Consider the following 15,555-nt stretch of genomic DNA (forward strand, 5'->3'; position numbering starts at 1 on the left):
ATCAGTTAAGTTACATTACACTATTTTGCACCATTTTCTATTATATGCAGTGTCTGCATCCGTGTGTGTCTTCTTGAGGGAGGCTCTTCTTAATGGTCTTCTGTCATGTGGCTAAAGAGGCTTTTTGACCCATGGATGGTACTAAGTTTGCACTTTTCCTATTAACTGTGTTGAGAAAAAAAGCCTTATTAATGACTCCTCCTTGTATTCTGCTTGCTCTTAGTCATTTCTGTTTTAGCATTTTAAGGAAAGGCAGATAAATGTTTTAAATGCGTGTTACCATGAAATATGGCAAAACAACCTCATGCACCAGATGGGAAAGAGTATTCTGTGCTTGGTTTTTTTAACATAAACTACTCCTCAAAGCAAGAGCACTTTTCTAAAGTTGTTAATTTAGAAGGCTTGCGATGTAACAGAACTGTTAAAAATGGCAAAACAGCTACAAAGAGAAGCCTGGGTCCCTGAAGAGTCATCCTACTATATAATTTGTTAGTCAATCTTGTCCACTCCCAGAAAATTGTATTTAGAAAATTTTAACTATTCAAAGTATGTTCTTAAAGGAAGCATGTTGACTTCTTGAATGCAGCTCAGTATGTCCTAAAATTCTCACAGTGACCTTTGTGGCTAAGAGTGCCTTGTACCAGTTTTGTCTGCACTGTGTGGGGGCTGCCCCCCTTTGGTCCAAAAGCTCCAGACAGGCTTGGGGATAGGCTGTAACAAGGTACACTGTACTTGGCCTGATAAATACCACCTGAGGTTCTTATATTCCAGCTCAATCACTGGGGTCATCTGGAGGAAGGCTGTTGCTTCTTACAGAGGCCTTGCATTGATGTTGCCACGCCCATGCTGTGCACTCTTGCAGCAGAGATTTCCAGAGCTATTACACCAGTAGGCCTTGTAGCTGTTTAATTCATTTCCTGGTTAGCCAGTCATTTTAATAATTACCGGTATCTTGTTTTTAATAGTGTTGTGCTTAATGCCATACACCCTCCCTGATAGTTTATAAAGAAATAAATAATAGTAAATGCCAAATACTAACACAAAATAACTTTGTCTGGAAAATGCAAAGTACACACACTTCCCACACTGTAAACAGATAATATTTCAACCCCCGAAGCAAATAGGCTAATGATGTGACATTGCATATAGAACACTTATACCTGATAGAAGTTTTTTTATTATTATTGGACAGATGAACTAAAATAAGCCAACAATATAATTATATGCCAACAGCCATCTCTCTAGCACAGGTGGTGATACACTGTATGCCCCTTTCCATCTGCCCCAGGCTTCCCCTGCTCAACCACTGCATTTAGGCTCAATTCCCCACTCTTTTAATTCTGGTGTTTGTGTCTGGGAAGGAGAAGCCGGGGGTGGGGGGCAGCTGGGCAGAGGAACTAGAAGCAATAAGCAAAACAGGTTTGTAGATGCTCTTTTGAGATTCCCATGCTGACAACACCAGGTAGATTGGTGAGACACATCCATTAGTGGGAGTCTTATTGCTACTCTAGTTGAGGCAAAACTCTTCCCAGTACAAGCCAGCAAAGGGCTAGATGCAAAAAGCCTAAGGGGAGGGAAAGGAAATGGGCCGTTTTAAGGAGAAACAAGACAATCTCAAGCCCTCCCCCACCCCCAAAACAAAATATCTGCATCTTAAGCCACTTTACAAATAAAAGTCACTTCTTATAACATTTATAAAATGGCAGTACCACCATCCTAGAGAGAGAGACAGACAGAAGGGGCTTGCATTAAAGGACTCCCCCACCCCCACCCCACCAAGGGAGAGGGGAAGTGGGCAGAACAAAAGAAGACAAAGCGGTAGCCCAACTCAAAAAAAAAAAAAATGTGGTTCTTCTCTAAAAACAGCACTCATCATCCATCTGATAGGGGAGAAAAAGAAAGAAGGGAGAAGGAAAAAAATAAAATAGAACTGGTGCAACTTCTCGCCAAGGATGATGCATTTAAACGAAAGCTCCATACGTCTACATGTCCTGTGGTGGCAGCATAATTGCTTAAACTGTCATGGCTGTGTATGTCTGTATATATATACACAATATGCACATATACATACACACAAAGAATATAGAGTGTTTTGTTTTTTTAAAAAAATGTTAGCATTAGTTTTGCTCCTGCTGGGACTCATCTCTCCTTCACGTGGTTCTGTGCTCCTGCGCCGCTGCTGCTGCTGCTGCTGCCGCTGCCACCACTGCCGTTGCCGCTTCCATTACTGCTGCTGCTCCCACTGGTGCTACAGAGGACCTCCGTGAGGTCGTCCATGATGGTGGTTTCTTTAGGGTCCACCAGGTTGAACTCCCTGATGAATAGGATGAAGTGTATGTAGAGTGTGTTCAAATGTCCATGCAGCTCCAGTGCCAACGTTTCCTTGAAGTGTGAGGAGTAGATGTGGGCTAGCACATGAAACAGGTACTTGCAGATCTTCTTCACTAGAGACTCAAAAGAGTTGGGGAATTCCTTGCCTGCCACGAGAGAGGAAAAAGAACCATTATAATGTTCAGTGGTGCATCAAAGCACTCTAGTAGTATGGCAATATTTGCTTAACTCCCTGCACTGGAATTAGCCCTCTGCCCGCTAGGCAGGAAGCTTGAAAGGCTTTTTGGTGAAATTAAACATCACGCTCTTCCAATCTGTCTGTCTGTGCAACCATTTTAATATGCCAGAAGGAATGAACCCTCACCCAACATATTGTTCTTCGGATTCTTCCAACCCTCAATTGGGGGCAAGGGGGAGAAAGCCCTGTTCTGCAAGCCTATGTCCTTGCAACAGGGCTGTTTAGGTGAATCTCTGTCTTTGGGAGAGGCTAATGTTTTAGATCCCAAACCGTACACAAACCAGCCTCACATTTAGCCAGAAAAGTGTTCCCATGTCATCCAGCTACTGGCCCAGAAAAAAAAATTATGTTTATAGAAAGGAATAGCAGAGATATGGCATACGTTTAGAAGCTGGTTTCATTTGATTATTCACTGATCAAAGTAGTTTGAAGAAGCTGCATTTAATATACAGTTTCCCATATTATTTATCACTTCTACAAAAAATCAGTAATTATACATATGTAATGCTTGTTTTTTCAAAGCCATAAAACTCTGACTGGGTGTTTTTCTCTTTGTAAACCGCTTTGACGGTTTTTTTAATCACCAGGTATATAATTTTTGTGAATTAAATGAATAAAATCTTTCCTGTGAAGCAACATACCATATTTTGTAGGAAAGACATCCTCATCTGTTACTAGCTTCTGCACTGAACTCATGACAAAGTCAACATATTGAGGAGCAGTACACTTGATTTTCTTTCCCCGCTCATCATACCAGTAGTATTGTCTGTGGAGAGAATTAACAGCAATGTATTATTATCTGTCCTAGAAGTTTAATTCCATGTAGACCAAAGCAAGCAGAGTCATAAATTGTCCTCCCTGGAGAGCTAGAAATTTCACATGAGGTCCTGTCCTGTATTTTTGCTTACTGAACCCAAGAGCTGGTGTTTAATTGGTGATGTAACACCAGCTTAAACAAACAGACTCTCAGGTCAGCATTTTAATACTGCCTTTCCTGTCGCATCCTCAACAAAATAAACAAAAGTGTTTTAGAACATTAAAATTTTGTTTATTGTTCAATGTAACAATTTGTGATTCTGGCATATTAAGAACACCATCTTCTGGAATTAGACATCAGCAAAAGCCTGGAAGCACAGATTTGTTTTACCAGTGCTTATAAAGATTTCATTTGCAGGTTTGCTGTTGGACCAAGCAGATAATCCTATTTAGAATTTTTACGGAGCCCAACTGAAACAGAATGGTATTGCTCTTGCAAAATACGCAGCTCTTGCTTCTCCCAACATTAGCACAAATTAATCCTGCCTGCTGACCATTCTTGAGGTTGATCAGTTCTCTCTTATTTTGATGACTACTCAACTGGCAATTCATTCCTTGCCACAGCCTAAGTCAATTGAGCTGTCATCAAAATAACATCTTCCATCAAAGTCAGTAGGTCCATGCACTAATGAAATGCAGGCCAAAAGTATGCCAGAGATCTTGTGACAAAGTATGACAAGTGAATACAGAATTTCAAGCTTTCAGACTGATTTGCAACAGAATATTAATGTGTGTAGAAAGACTATACATAATGCAAAGTTTAGAGTGTTAATAAAATCAGCTGTCAGGAGAGGGCACTAGCAAGACAGACTTAACAACATACTTTAACAGTTATTACACAGCTTCAAACCAGACTGGTGTTAAATGTGTTCCTGCATTATGTGCCCACTTTTTTTTAAATGCAAACAGCAGTCACTTGGGGAGAGGCTGGTAATTACTGTGATTGAAGCAAGCAAGGGAAACCGAACACTTTTCTCCTATGTGGAGTTCCTGATAGACTAGATCTCGATGCTGAATGTTGGAAGATTCAGGAAAGGCAAAAGAAAGTGTCCCTTCATATAGCACATAAACTACAGAATTTGCTCGCAAAAGATGTAGTGGTGTCTACCAATTTGGGTGGCTTTAAGAAAGGATTAGACAAATGCATGGAGGATAAGTCTACAAACCAAAATGGAAGTAGTATGCCACTGGGCAGATGCTGGGATTCACAGGCTGAGCTCCACTTGCAGGCTTCTCATTGGTATCTGGTTGGCCACTGTGAGAACACATTACTGGACTAGATGGGCATTTGGCCTGATCCATGAAACTCCAATGGCCCCGATCAAAGTTGCACTTTGGAACAGCTATTCGCATTGAGAAGAAATCCTCCCAAAGCAAATGGCTGTTTCAAAGAAGTGATTTTCATTTGGAGCACAAACGTGGATGAGAGGCTGCTGTTTGCATTTAAAAACAAATAGGTAACAGCAGTTGTAAGCAGTAGTTATAACTACAGTAATGCATAGTGAAGTAAGAATAGTAAATTACACACGGTTACCATAGAAATAATTCTGTCTACATCAATCCTGCTTTCCCTGCTATATATCTTATTGTGCATAAAGTAGGCTTTTACCTCTCTTGGTTGTCTGCAGCTATGCATATGACTAGGCTTCCTTCAAGCTACCACTCAAACCTACCATCTACAGTCATACCTCGGGAGAAATGTGCTTCAAGTTAAGTATTTTCCATTTGTGCTCCGTGGCGACCCGGAAGTAACGGAGTGTGTTACTTCCAGGTTTCGCCGCACGCTCAGATGGTCAAAATGATGTCACACTCATGCGTGGAAGCGGCAAAACGCGACCTGCGCAGGTTGCATTTGCTAGAGGATGTGAATTGGGCTCCGGAACAGATGCCGTTCGCATCCCGAGGTACTACTGTATATTTCACTAGATTATACTGGAAGAATACACTCCTGATTCCAGTTCTACAAGTTGTTTTTTAAACTCTTTTAAAGATTTTAAAGATTTTGCTCCTTTTAAAGGAGCAGAGTTCAGAAGATGCAGAACTCTTATTACCACCAGCAGTAAGGATTTTGAGTTTTAAATTTACTCCAGCCTTTAACCATCATATGAATAATCCTTGGATTTAGACACTCAGATGTTGCCTGTTACAACCACCAAATGAGTTTTACATATAGCAATGGGGAACCTTTTAAACGTTTTTATACTGAAGCAGCATCAGCTATCAGTATTCATTGTCATGTTATCCTTTTTAAAGACTTTATTCTATATTGAGAGGTTTATAAACAGCGAGTGGGACTTTGTTACAATACGGAAGATGAAAATCATAGCAATTTTTTTTAAAAATAAAACATAGTAAAATTCCTTCATTGTAGATCAAACTGGCATCAAACTAAAACAATTCAGCAAACAAATCAATTCAGCTGGGAGGCCTGAGGAAAAAGAATGATTTTCAAGAGGCATCTAAAACACATTATAATAGGAGCCTGTCTAACTGCCATGGGGACCATCTTCCATTATGCTGGTGCAACCACACTGAAGACCCTGTTGCTGGTAACTATATACAGAATGTGTAGCACTGCGAGCACAGCCTCATCAGCTGAGTGCAGGAAAGAGGAGGGAATCAAGAGGCTAAGGCAGGAGCTAGGTGTTAAGGGTTTAAACAAAAATATAATTTTATATTGGTTCTTCAGGCAACAAATTTGCAATTGTTGATTACAAGGCCAAACAATATAAAAGAAAAAAGAATAATTTTATTCTTACTGGGAAATATTTTTAAAATCCTGTCCTTCAACCTAAATGAACAGTGGTGGAATGTCTCCAAATTCAGGCTGCTTGGGAGAGCAAGGAATGCCAGCACCAGTGAGTCATTGAGGAAGCCATAAAACAAGACTGGGCTGTGTTTTTCAAAAGGGCAAGGTTTCCTTCCCAACTTCAAGAATATGTGCTTCTTTCATAACCATTGCATCCTTGCCCGCAGAGCAGCTTGCTATCTACCCCAGTCGAGTAACTTTCAAGAAAGTCTTCAAGACGACAGTTTCAATATAGTCACACTCCTATCGCCTCACTGCAAAGTATATTTTCTCATTAAACCAAGACAGATTGAGCATATGTGACCCCACCACTGATGCTGTCTGCTAGAGAAACCAACCTGGCCTAACAGGGTCAGAAGTACTGAAATAAGAGGAAAGTCAGTCCCATGTCATTTTTAGGTCAACCTCAAGAAAACAGAATTGAATTGAAGTAGCTACAAAAGCATCAGAAGAGTGCTTTGAGAACAGAGCTCATGTACACTGGGCATGAATATAAAGGGCAAAATAGCTCTCTGTTGTAACAGGTCAGCAGGTGCCATTTCTGGCTATGCCTATCCCTTTCCATAGCTGTCAAATCCTGGTGCGCTTGAGCCTCAGTCTGCTAACCTCTAGGAGAGGTTCCTGATCTCAGCTGTCACATTTTAAAGAGAGAAAGCTGTACTTCCCAGGCATCGAGAGCACAATCCTTTCCCAGGGTCAGCTCACTTTCTAGAGAAGAAACAGTGGACATTTCTCTTCTGGCTGGTCTGGTTTGTGGCATGATTCCCCTGGGTCTTGCTGAACTCTCTCTCTAGTCACCCACCTCCATCTCTGCTTGACAATGGGAAACCAATTTCAGCAGAACAAACTGGACTGATACCTGTATTTTAAAAAAAACTGACTAATGCTAATGATGCCTGCATCTGAAAAAGGAGTTGTCTAGAGCAAAGCGGAACTGAATACTTTGCTGGTCAAATGCTTACCGTATTTTTCGGTCTATAAGATGCACTTTTCCCCTCCTAAAAAGTAAGGGGAAATGTGTGTGCATCTTATGGAGCGAATGCAGGCTGCGCAGCTTTCGCTGAAGCCAGGAGAGCAAGAAGGATCGGTGCGCACTGATCCCTCTTGCTCTCCTGGCTTTGCTTTGCTGGAGAGGCGCTGCACAGCTTTCCCTCTCTGTGCAGTGCCCCTTCAGCGAAGCAGGAGGAGAAATGGAAAGGGCTCAGCTTCTGCTGCCGCTTCGCTGAAGGGGCACTGCGCATAGAGGGAGAGCTGCACAGCGCCCCTTCAGGGAAGCCCCTTCTGTTTCTCCTCCCGCTTTTCTGGAGAGGCGCTGAGCAGAGAGGGAGAGGGGTTTTTTTTCTTGTTCTCCTCTTATAAACCTAGGCGCGTCTTATGGCCGGGTGCGTCTTATAGAGCGAAAAATACGGTATTTTACAGCATGAACATTACTTTGAACACAGCCGTCTTCAGAAGCAAATACATAAGGACTTCACTTTTACTCACTTGATCTGCAAAGTCCAAGCTTAAACTTGTTTGTCTTTACACAGCATGCCTTTGCAACAGTCACACAGTGGAGAGATTGAATTCTAGACAAAAACTGTCTTAAAGTTCAAGAGGGCAAAGAGAGCCACAACTGCCTTTTGGTCCAGGCAGTATAACAGGAAAGTCCTGCTTTGGGGAAAATGCAGGAGGCATGTCCATTTTAGCCACAGAGAAATAGAAGAACTTAAAAACTAAGGCTTCATTCATGGCTGTTCATGTGCCCTAATGACCCAAAATTCTAGTTATTCCCCAAAGCGGTTTGACAACCGAGAATATGTATTGGAGCACTGAGCCTACAGAGTTAAGTGTGCCCTCATTTCCAGAGATAAGGTGGGTAAGACAGTCATGAACAGAGGTGAATTCTATAAGGAGTAGCCATGTACAAATATACCCCCAGTTATAGGGCCAGGCATTTCCCATGCAACAGCTGAATGACCAGCAACGACCAAGTCATCAGATTACCTACATTGATCAGCCATATTGTCACTCATCCATGAAGCTTGAAAAGGATGTGACAAAGGGCAGGCAATGAGTGGAACCAAAACCAGGATAGAAGCACAGCTACTGCTGCAGCTGCACTGACTTCCTTGCAGAAGAAAAAGTGAATGACATGTGGAAAGACTGCCGAAACTGAGCAGGAGGGATACTGGAGCAGAAAAATGCAAACATGCCCTCAGATCCCATATATTTTTCTTATGCAGAAGCAACCACCAAGACCAGCGCCCTTGCCCCTACCCCCAACACAATTAAAAATGGGAAAGAAGACAAGGAAGAGGTTATGCAAGGGGAAATACAGAGTAGTAATTTCAAAATGAAGCAGAGCTACAGTTTGCAAACTGCTCCACAGCACAGGAAAAACACTCACTCTGTTTAGTTTGATAACAACAACTTAACAGAATTGCACCCAGATGCTGCCTATTTCCTGTTATCCCCAAACAGCTGCAACTTCACTTTTCCAGAACTTTAGTAGTTTTCCAGTACTAGTTCCTACATGATGCAATGGCCAGTAGCATAAATGCTTTTGAAAAAAGGTTAGGCATACATAGAGTAAGTAAGGTGTATAGCTTACTGCCTATGAGTGTGGGAAATTGCAGCTGAATATAACTAGCAAGCTTAGAGCTAGTTAATGCATAGCATAAAGGGGTTAAGACAACAGAACGGTATTCCTAGACTCAATTACACCATGCTCCCTCTCCTCTAGTAAAGAAGGAAGTAAAGCTTCTTTCTTCATTCTCTTCCACCACGTGAAGCTGACCAGGCAACAAGTCTGGGCTTGCCTGCTTCAAGCGCAGACTGCATGCTCTGAAATATTTTGCAGTATTTTGTAACCCAAGAATTTTCTATTTGTGGTATTCTTCCTGCTGCATGGAATAATGCATGAATCTGACCTTTTGAGTTTGTAAGTAAAACATTTAAGCTTACTAAACGGTGTGGTCTGTAGACTGTAAAAGGGTTAGAAACAGGGGGGTGCTGTAAGCAAACTAAATGAGATATTAAAAAGGTCTAACCGCCTATTGTTCCCATGCTTCACAGTACTGCATGTTTCTGTAATTTTAATACTCTGCTGGGGCCTATCTCTTGCTGGAGAGTATGTTTAGCTCCTTGCTTTGGATTTAGGGATCCAGCCAATTCTTTTATTAACTAACCTGACATTGCTACCCCAGCAATGAGAACTAGAAATGCTTCCATGTTCTGGCACTGTAGATTTTAAACTACCAGACAGAGGACAAAAAGGGATTGAGTAGCCTCACCTTGCTTATTATTATCAGTTTTGAAATGTGACACACCACTTTCCTATGGGACTGGGACTGAAGTCACATTTCAAAACCACCAAATAATTGTACATATTTTTGTTTTACTAGAAGTTTTTTAGTCCATGTGTGGAACATTAAAGGAAAATGCTATTTCATAGCGCATAAAGACTGCCATTTTACTGGGCAATCATCTTGTGAACATTTTATTTATTGATTTATATAGCCCCATCAGTGTGCATAGTTCTTTATAGAACGTAAGGGGCTTAAGATCCAAAACACAAGTGAAACACAAAGTGGAGACAATATGCAGTTGTTTCAGTAATTTGTGCTTGTGCTTAGTTGCAGTACAATATAGGAACTAGGAGGTATGCTAAAGGCATCACAGAAAAAGGTGGGTTTTAACAAGGGACAACTGGGCTCTATAAGAAAATGTGAAGCACTCCTGTTCAGTCAGGCCCTCTTCTAAGTTACTCCTCTCCATTCCTCCCCCCTGGACAACAATCAGCCAGCACCATGTGGCCACTAAGCATGCTCAGTCTTCACTGGGCAGTTTTTGGTGGTCTTTTATACTCTTAGGGTCCCCCCTCTCTCCAGCCTAAATACTGTTCTTCTGCAAACTTTGGAGCTTTCCCAAGTCTGCCAATGACTTCTGCATGGATAGTGCTGTTTTGGCTACCCAATGATGCACATTCAAATAATGTGTTCACTGTTGTAGAAAAATTTTAGGAAGTAAGACAGGTGTCCTCATGCAGGTGTTCTGGGAGGCAGTTCTGAGCATAAGGGTAGAAAGGTGGAGCTGAAGGAGCAGGGACTAGGATACAAAAGAGGTAATTCAGGGAGAGGTCATGGGGGGCTTTCAAGGTAAGGGCAAAAGAGGAGTGTTGGATCTGCAAGAAGTCAGTGTGGTGATGTCACATGCTCAGAGCTATGAGAGGTTAAATAATTCTGGTAGCAGGGTACTGGATAGATTTTCCTGGCACCCTACAAAGCTGGACATGGGGAGGTTGACAGACTCCCCCAGAAGAGTGTATAGTGGGAGGAGAGGGGGGATTGTTTCATCTGACAAGCTGTAACGCTTGCACCGATGCAACATTCACCATAGTGTGACACTGAATTTCATAGAGGCCTGAAAGTGCAGGTTGGCCAGATCAATGGCAGATAAGAAGCATGGGTGGAAATAGTGGAATACCACTATTAAAGTTTCTCATTTTTTTCTTACATTTGAATGGAATTGCATTCTTGTTTCAATAAAAACATAATAAAAAACTATTTGCTTTATGTTTTACATGCATACTCTGATTGAACGATGTTTTCTTTTTCCAAGATTATGATAGAGAAACAATGCTTCTTTTCACTCTCAGCAGTTCACTACTTTTAGAAAGATATGGTCAACCTCAAAGAGAAAACACTAGGAGCAGAGCATTTTTTCCCTGGTCCCTGAGAAACTGCCAAATCATGCTCACAACACTTCAGAGCTTTGGAAGCTACACTACTTGAAGGTTGTCTGCAGAATGGCTGGGTGCCCAGCCATCATTCCTGAGGTCCCCCCAGGCTAGCAGCTCAAAAGTGGCCTTTTGTACTTCCATGTTGCTTTTGGGGGTGGGCAGAGCTTTGAATAATGCAGAACTCAGTTCCAGAACCATAGAACTGTAGGCCAGGGAGAAAACTGCAAGTGTGGATTATTTTTCAGGGTGGTGGGTAAGGGCCCAAAACAAAACATATGTCAGATGAAGCAAATCATTCTGTTATTTCTTCTAAAATTGTTATTTCAATAAGAATAACATTGCGAGCTAACATTTTATTCAAATTTGGACTTTTCTCTTCTTCCTTGCATCTAATCCCTTTGGTCATCCTTTTAGCATGCACTAAGCATTTTTGCAGTCAAGTCTGAAAGCTTTCCACTTCTCGCCATCCCTCACACTGGAGCAGAATCGCCCAAGCCATCACCATACCACAAATGAAGACATCACTTACGTATTGCACACTGCCATGGTCTGACATGTATCTCCCGTACAAAATTCAGAGATTGTACTATATTGTAAATTGATATGGTGGAAAAAGGTTGTTGCTGAAAGAGAAAAAGACACCAAGGTGTTTCCATTACTCATTTGAACTTTTGGTTGCAGAAAGAAAGGAGCTGCATAATTACACTGGATTTGGTGGTTCACTTGAACATTTTCACAATTAGCCCAACAACAATCACTAAATTGACACCCTAGTGGTCCCAGGCCCTAAGGAAGTTAGATTGGCTTCAACCAGAGCCAGGGCCTTTTCAACTCTGGCTCCGGCCTTGTGGAACGCTCTGCCTCATGAGACCAGGGCCCTGCAGGATCTGATTTCTTTCTGCAGGGCCTGTAAGACAGAGTTGTTCCGCCTGGCCTTTGGCTTGGAGCCAATTTGATTCCCTCCCTCTCTTTCTTTTTTCTTTTCCTTCTCCTCCTGCGATGAGGCTACATTTTAATATTTTAATGTTGTACTTTACTTTTGTTTTTAAGTTGTAATCATTCATACTGTTTTTATTATTGCTTGTAAGCCGCTCTGAGCCCGGCCTTGGCTGGGGAGGGCGGGGTATAAATAAAAAAAATTATTATTATTATTATTATTAAATTTTCCCTCACTTGAAGCGTGCAATCCGTGGCGTAGCAACCTTTTCCGGCACCTGGAACAGAGTTTTAGTTGTTGAGCTTTTTGGGGGGAAACAGCTCCAAAGCTTGATTAGCTGGCATTTTGAGGGACAGACAGTTGTTCTGCCGCTCACCAGCTCCCCTGCCATCCTGCTGCCCCCAGTCCCATGATGCCCTGCAATGAAGATCATTGGCTGTCTTTGGACTAGTCACACACTCTCAGCCTAACCTACATCACAGGGCTATTTGCAAGGGTAAAATAGGTGGGGGAGAACTTTAACCCTAAGCTGCATAGAGAATACAAATTAAAATAAAATAAGCCTATCAAAATCCATTATTTTCCCCAAGGCCTTCTTTGTTATTTCTTTGTATGCATTTCAAAAATGGCAGTGGAGAGCTCTAATCAGAATCACTACTTAAATTATTCACAGGCAGCACAACAACTGGAGCAAACAGGTCTCATTAGCACACTTTTCAATATATGCCTAGAGGGCCATGCAGACCAAGACCAGCCTGAATGGTTCAAAGGAGGCCACTGATGTTTCCATTCGTGAAGATGGCACCATCTAAAGCAGGGGCTTAAAATGCCCTAGCACTTTGTGTCTTCTAACATTGACCAGATTTTTTTTAAAGTCATCCAGGCTTGTATTCAGCATTTAGGATGCTGATTTCCAGTTACAATAAGGGTATAATCATCAGCTTTTAGAAACGTATTCCATAGCAAACTGAAGATCTCGTGCAAATGTCAAAGTGAAAGGAGAAACTTTTCACCTTGCTGAACTGATTTGTTTTGCAAAGTGGAAGAGTTGGTACCCAAATGCAACATCCTCTGCCCATTACAATTCCTTTAAAAAAAATATTAGAAAACCTACTAGCATGAAAACTATCTAGCAGGAATATTCAGTTATTATAAATATCACGGTACTTACTGTTGCTAGCTAGCCACTCATTAAGGTCTATTTCCCGTGGTAGCATGACTAACTCTTTGAATTCAAAGTCAGTAATCCTTGACTTCGTGTATTCCGGCTCTAGGTAGAGTTTCTTTTCTTCTGGTGCTGGCTTTTTACCATTTGGTTTTCCCTTGGATTTCCTGCAAAAGGACAAGGAAACAATGCCTTGAATTACAAACTGAGGTGTAGGTTATATAAACTCATCTCCCATCTTTTGTAATAACTTTCTCTTTCATACTGCATAATCCAATTTCCTTTATTAACAAAGGAAACCTGCTGTTAGAATCCCTGCAAGAACAAGGCCAATGCTAACCAAAGGAAAAGGCATACAGCTCCAGGCTAGTTGTTCACGGCCTGAAAATGCTATTGCACCCCTGCCCTTTTCCTGGTAAAAATAATGAAAACTGGGTTCATGCCCAAGCTGATGTGAGCCCCCCTCTACCAGGTGATCAATTAATGCTGCCTTCTGTACCAGAGGTGTCCACTTTAAAATATTGCTGCTTAAAATATTTAAAACCATACATGAATCCAATGAATCACAAAGGAAGCATTCTGGGCTGTTATGGGAAAAGGTAGGATGAGAAATGTTGGGGGTTTAGGACTTATAAGCTGTTGTGAAAAAAGCAATAAAGGTAAACTCAGGGTGGGTCCTTTGGACATCAACACCCGCACTGCAATCTTGGTATCTGTTTATTCTTTCTATATTCTACACAAAAAACATTTTGTATGTACACACACACACACACACACACTCATATTCATTCTCTCTCTCTCTCTCTCTCTCTCTCTCATAAGGTTAACACAGAAGGGGTGAGAAGTTGACGCTAAAGCGTATGTTACTCCAGATACTCATTTTATTCTACTGAACATTTTTACAGTATTTTGCATTATTTGCATCCAATGAAGCATGCTTCTGCCTACTAAACTTCATAGCCTTGATTTATTACATTTATAGCCCAACTTTCTTTCAGGGAGCTAAAAGGGGTCTACACAAGTTTCCTAGGTGTTCTTCCATCTAGCCCCTGATTTAGAGACCATGCGTGGCCTGGGCTCTCTGCCTCTGGGCCTCATTCAAGCTGAGTCATGCCTCAAAACACCAGATATTGCTCAGTCCAAAGGAGCATAAAGAGAGAAGAGTCTTGCACTCGTGGAAAACACTGTTTAAATCTTTATTTCTCAAAGTGGTCCAACTGTAAACATTCCACTTGACCTCTTCCTCCTCCAGGAATGCCAAGCTCCAATCATGGAACCAGTTTATCTTAACAGTAAACAGCATAAATCCAGTTCAAACTATGCACTTTGCCTCAAGGTAGCCAAGAAAGCACAACATGATGAGACTGCCTCATTCCAAAGGAAAATCTACACTAGTAACCCCCTGAATGCTGTGAACAAGCTGGCCAGGTTCTGTACAGTATGCCTTCTGTTCTTCTCTGGACAAAGCTGTGCGTGTAGAAAATAACAAGGTTTGGGGCAGAGGCAGCATATAGGAGAGCCAATTCAAAACTTTTGACTACCAAGGAGAAGCACGAGAATCCTGAGCACAATAGCCTTAGAAGAGTTTACATGAAAATGATGCTAGTTGCTGCTCGAAGTGGAAAGTGTGATACCACCACCATCACCTGAAAAAGATTGTTTAATACTTCCTTTTACCTTTCATGCATTTATTTAGGCTGGAAAGCTGCTGCCATGTCAAAGAAGAGATGGAGAAATTATGCTGAGCCCATTTGATAAGTGCAACCATCCTTGGGAGGCAAGGAAGGAAAGAAAAGCTGCACTTTTGTTGTCTATTCAGTGTAGTGTGAGTGGGCATCTACTTGTGCAAAGGGCCGTTTTCTTTCCTTGTGTGCCCCCAATATCTGTCCTGGGGAATTAGGGCAACATCTGGAGCAGAGGTGTGAGGGCAGTTGCAGAAGGGAGACAAGAAACTGGAAGTCCTATTGATCCAGTGCTGTGTGATAGTTCACATATAGAAATCAGCTCAGGGGTAGTAATTTGTGCACAGAGGGGAAAGAACTTAATATGGTTTTATTTCTCCTTGATTTTATTTTAAAGACCCTTCTTTGTATCCTTGCTTATCTACCCTCTTGCCTGCTTACTTTACCTGCTTTTTGGCTTTGGGATAGGCTACTGACCCCTTCATTCTCCACAAACACCACTTTCCATGCTATATGCCACTGGAGTACCCTGCAAGGAAATACAGAGCGTGCTAATCCTATTCACTCAATTCAAGACTTTCAGACCATTGGTGGAAGAGCTTCCTTAAGGGCATAAAAGTTTGTCCATGGTGCAGGCCTGTGATCAGATTTTTTCTGTCACCCAGCATTTTTAATTTTGGGTAGTACTTCTGGAGGGGGACATGTTGTGCTTCTCCTGAGGTAGTTTGTCCACCTTTGGTCTCCATCCTGCATTAAGCTCTCACCTGTGGCTCCTAGAAGCTGTCAGCATGTGACAATGGTCACAGCCCAGGAAATAGATTTGACTGGCCAGGTGAGGGTAGCTGATGTGTCTC

General features: G+C 41.8%; 1 protein-coding gene across 4 annotated transcripts in view; it reads right to left on the reverse strand.

Moving 5' to 3' along the window:
- Nucleotides 1–1,154: 1,154 nt before the first annotated feature.
- The window catches only part of MOB2 (MOB kinase activator 2), a 100,298-nt gene continuing 85,897 nt past the window's right edge, over nt 1,155–15,555 (reverse strand). For all 4 annotated transcript variants that reach the window (XM_083425702.1, XM_083425701.1, XM_083425703.1 and 1 more), the window contains 4 exons: nt 13,026–13,186; nt 11,447–11,540; nt 3,211–3,335; nt 1,155–2,477 (listed from right to left, as the gene is read on the reverse strand). In XM_083425702.1, the coding sequence (XP_083281828.1) occupies nt 2,140–2,477; nt 3,211–3,335; nt 11,447–11,540; nt 13,026–13,186 (718 nt within the window). In that variant the 3' untranslated portion in view covers nt 1,155–2,139. The remainder of the gene's footprint in view (nt 2,478–3,210; nt 3,336–11,446; nt 11,541–13,025; nt 13,187–15,555) is intronic.

Source organism: Podarcis tiliguerta, assembly GCF_965153285.1.
Source record: "Podarcis tiliguerta genome assembly, chromosome: 1".
Lineage (NCBI taxonomy): Eukaryota > Metazoa > Chordata > Lepidosauria > Squamata > Lacertidae > Podarcis > Podarcis tiliguerta.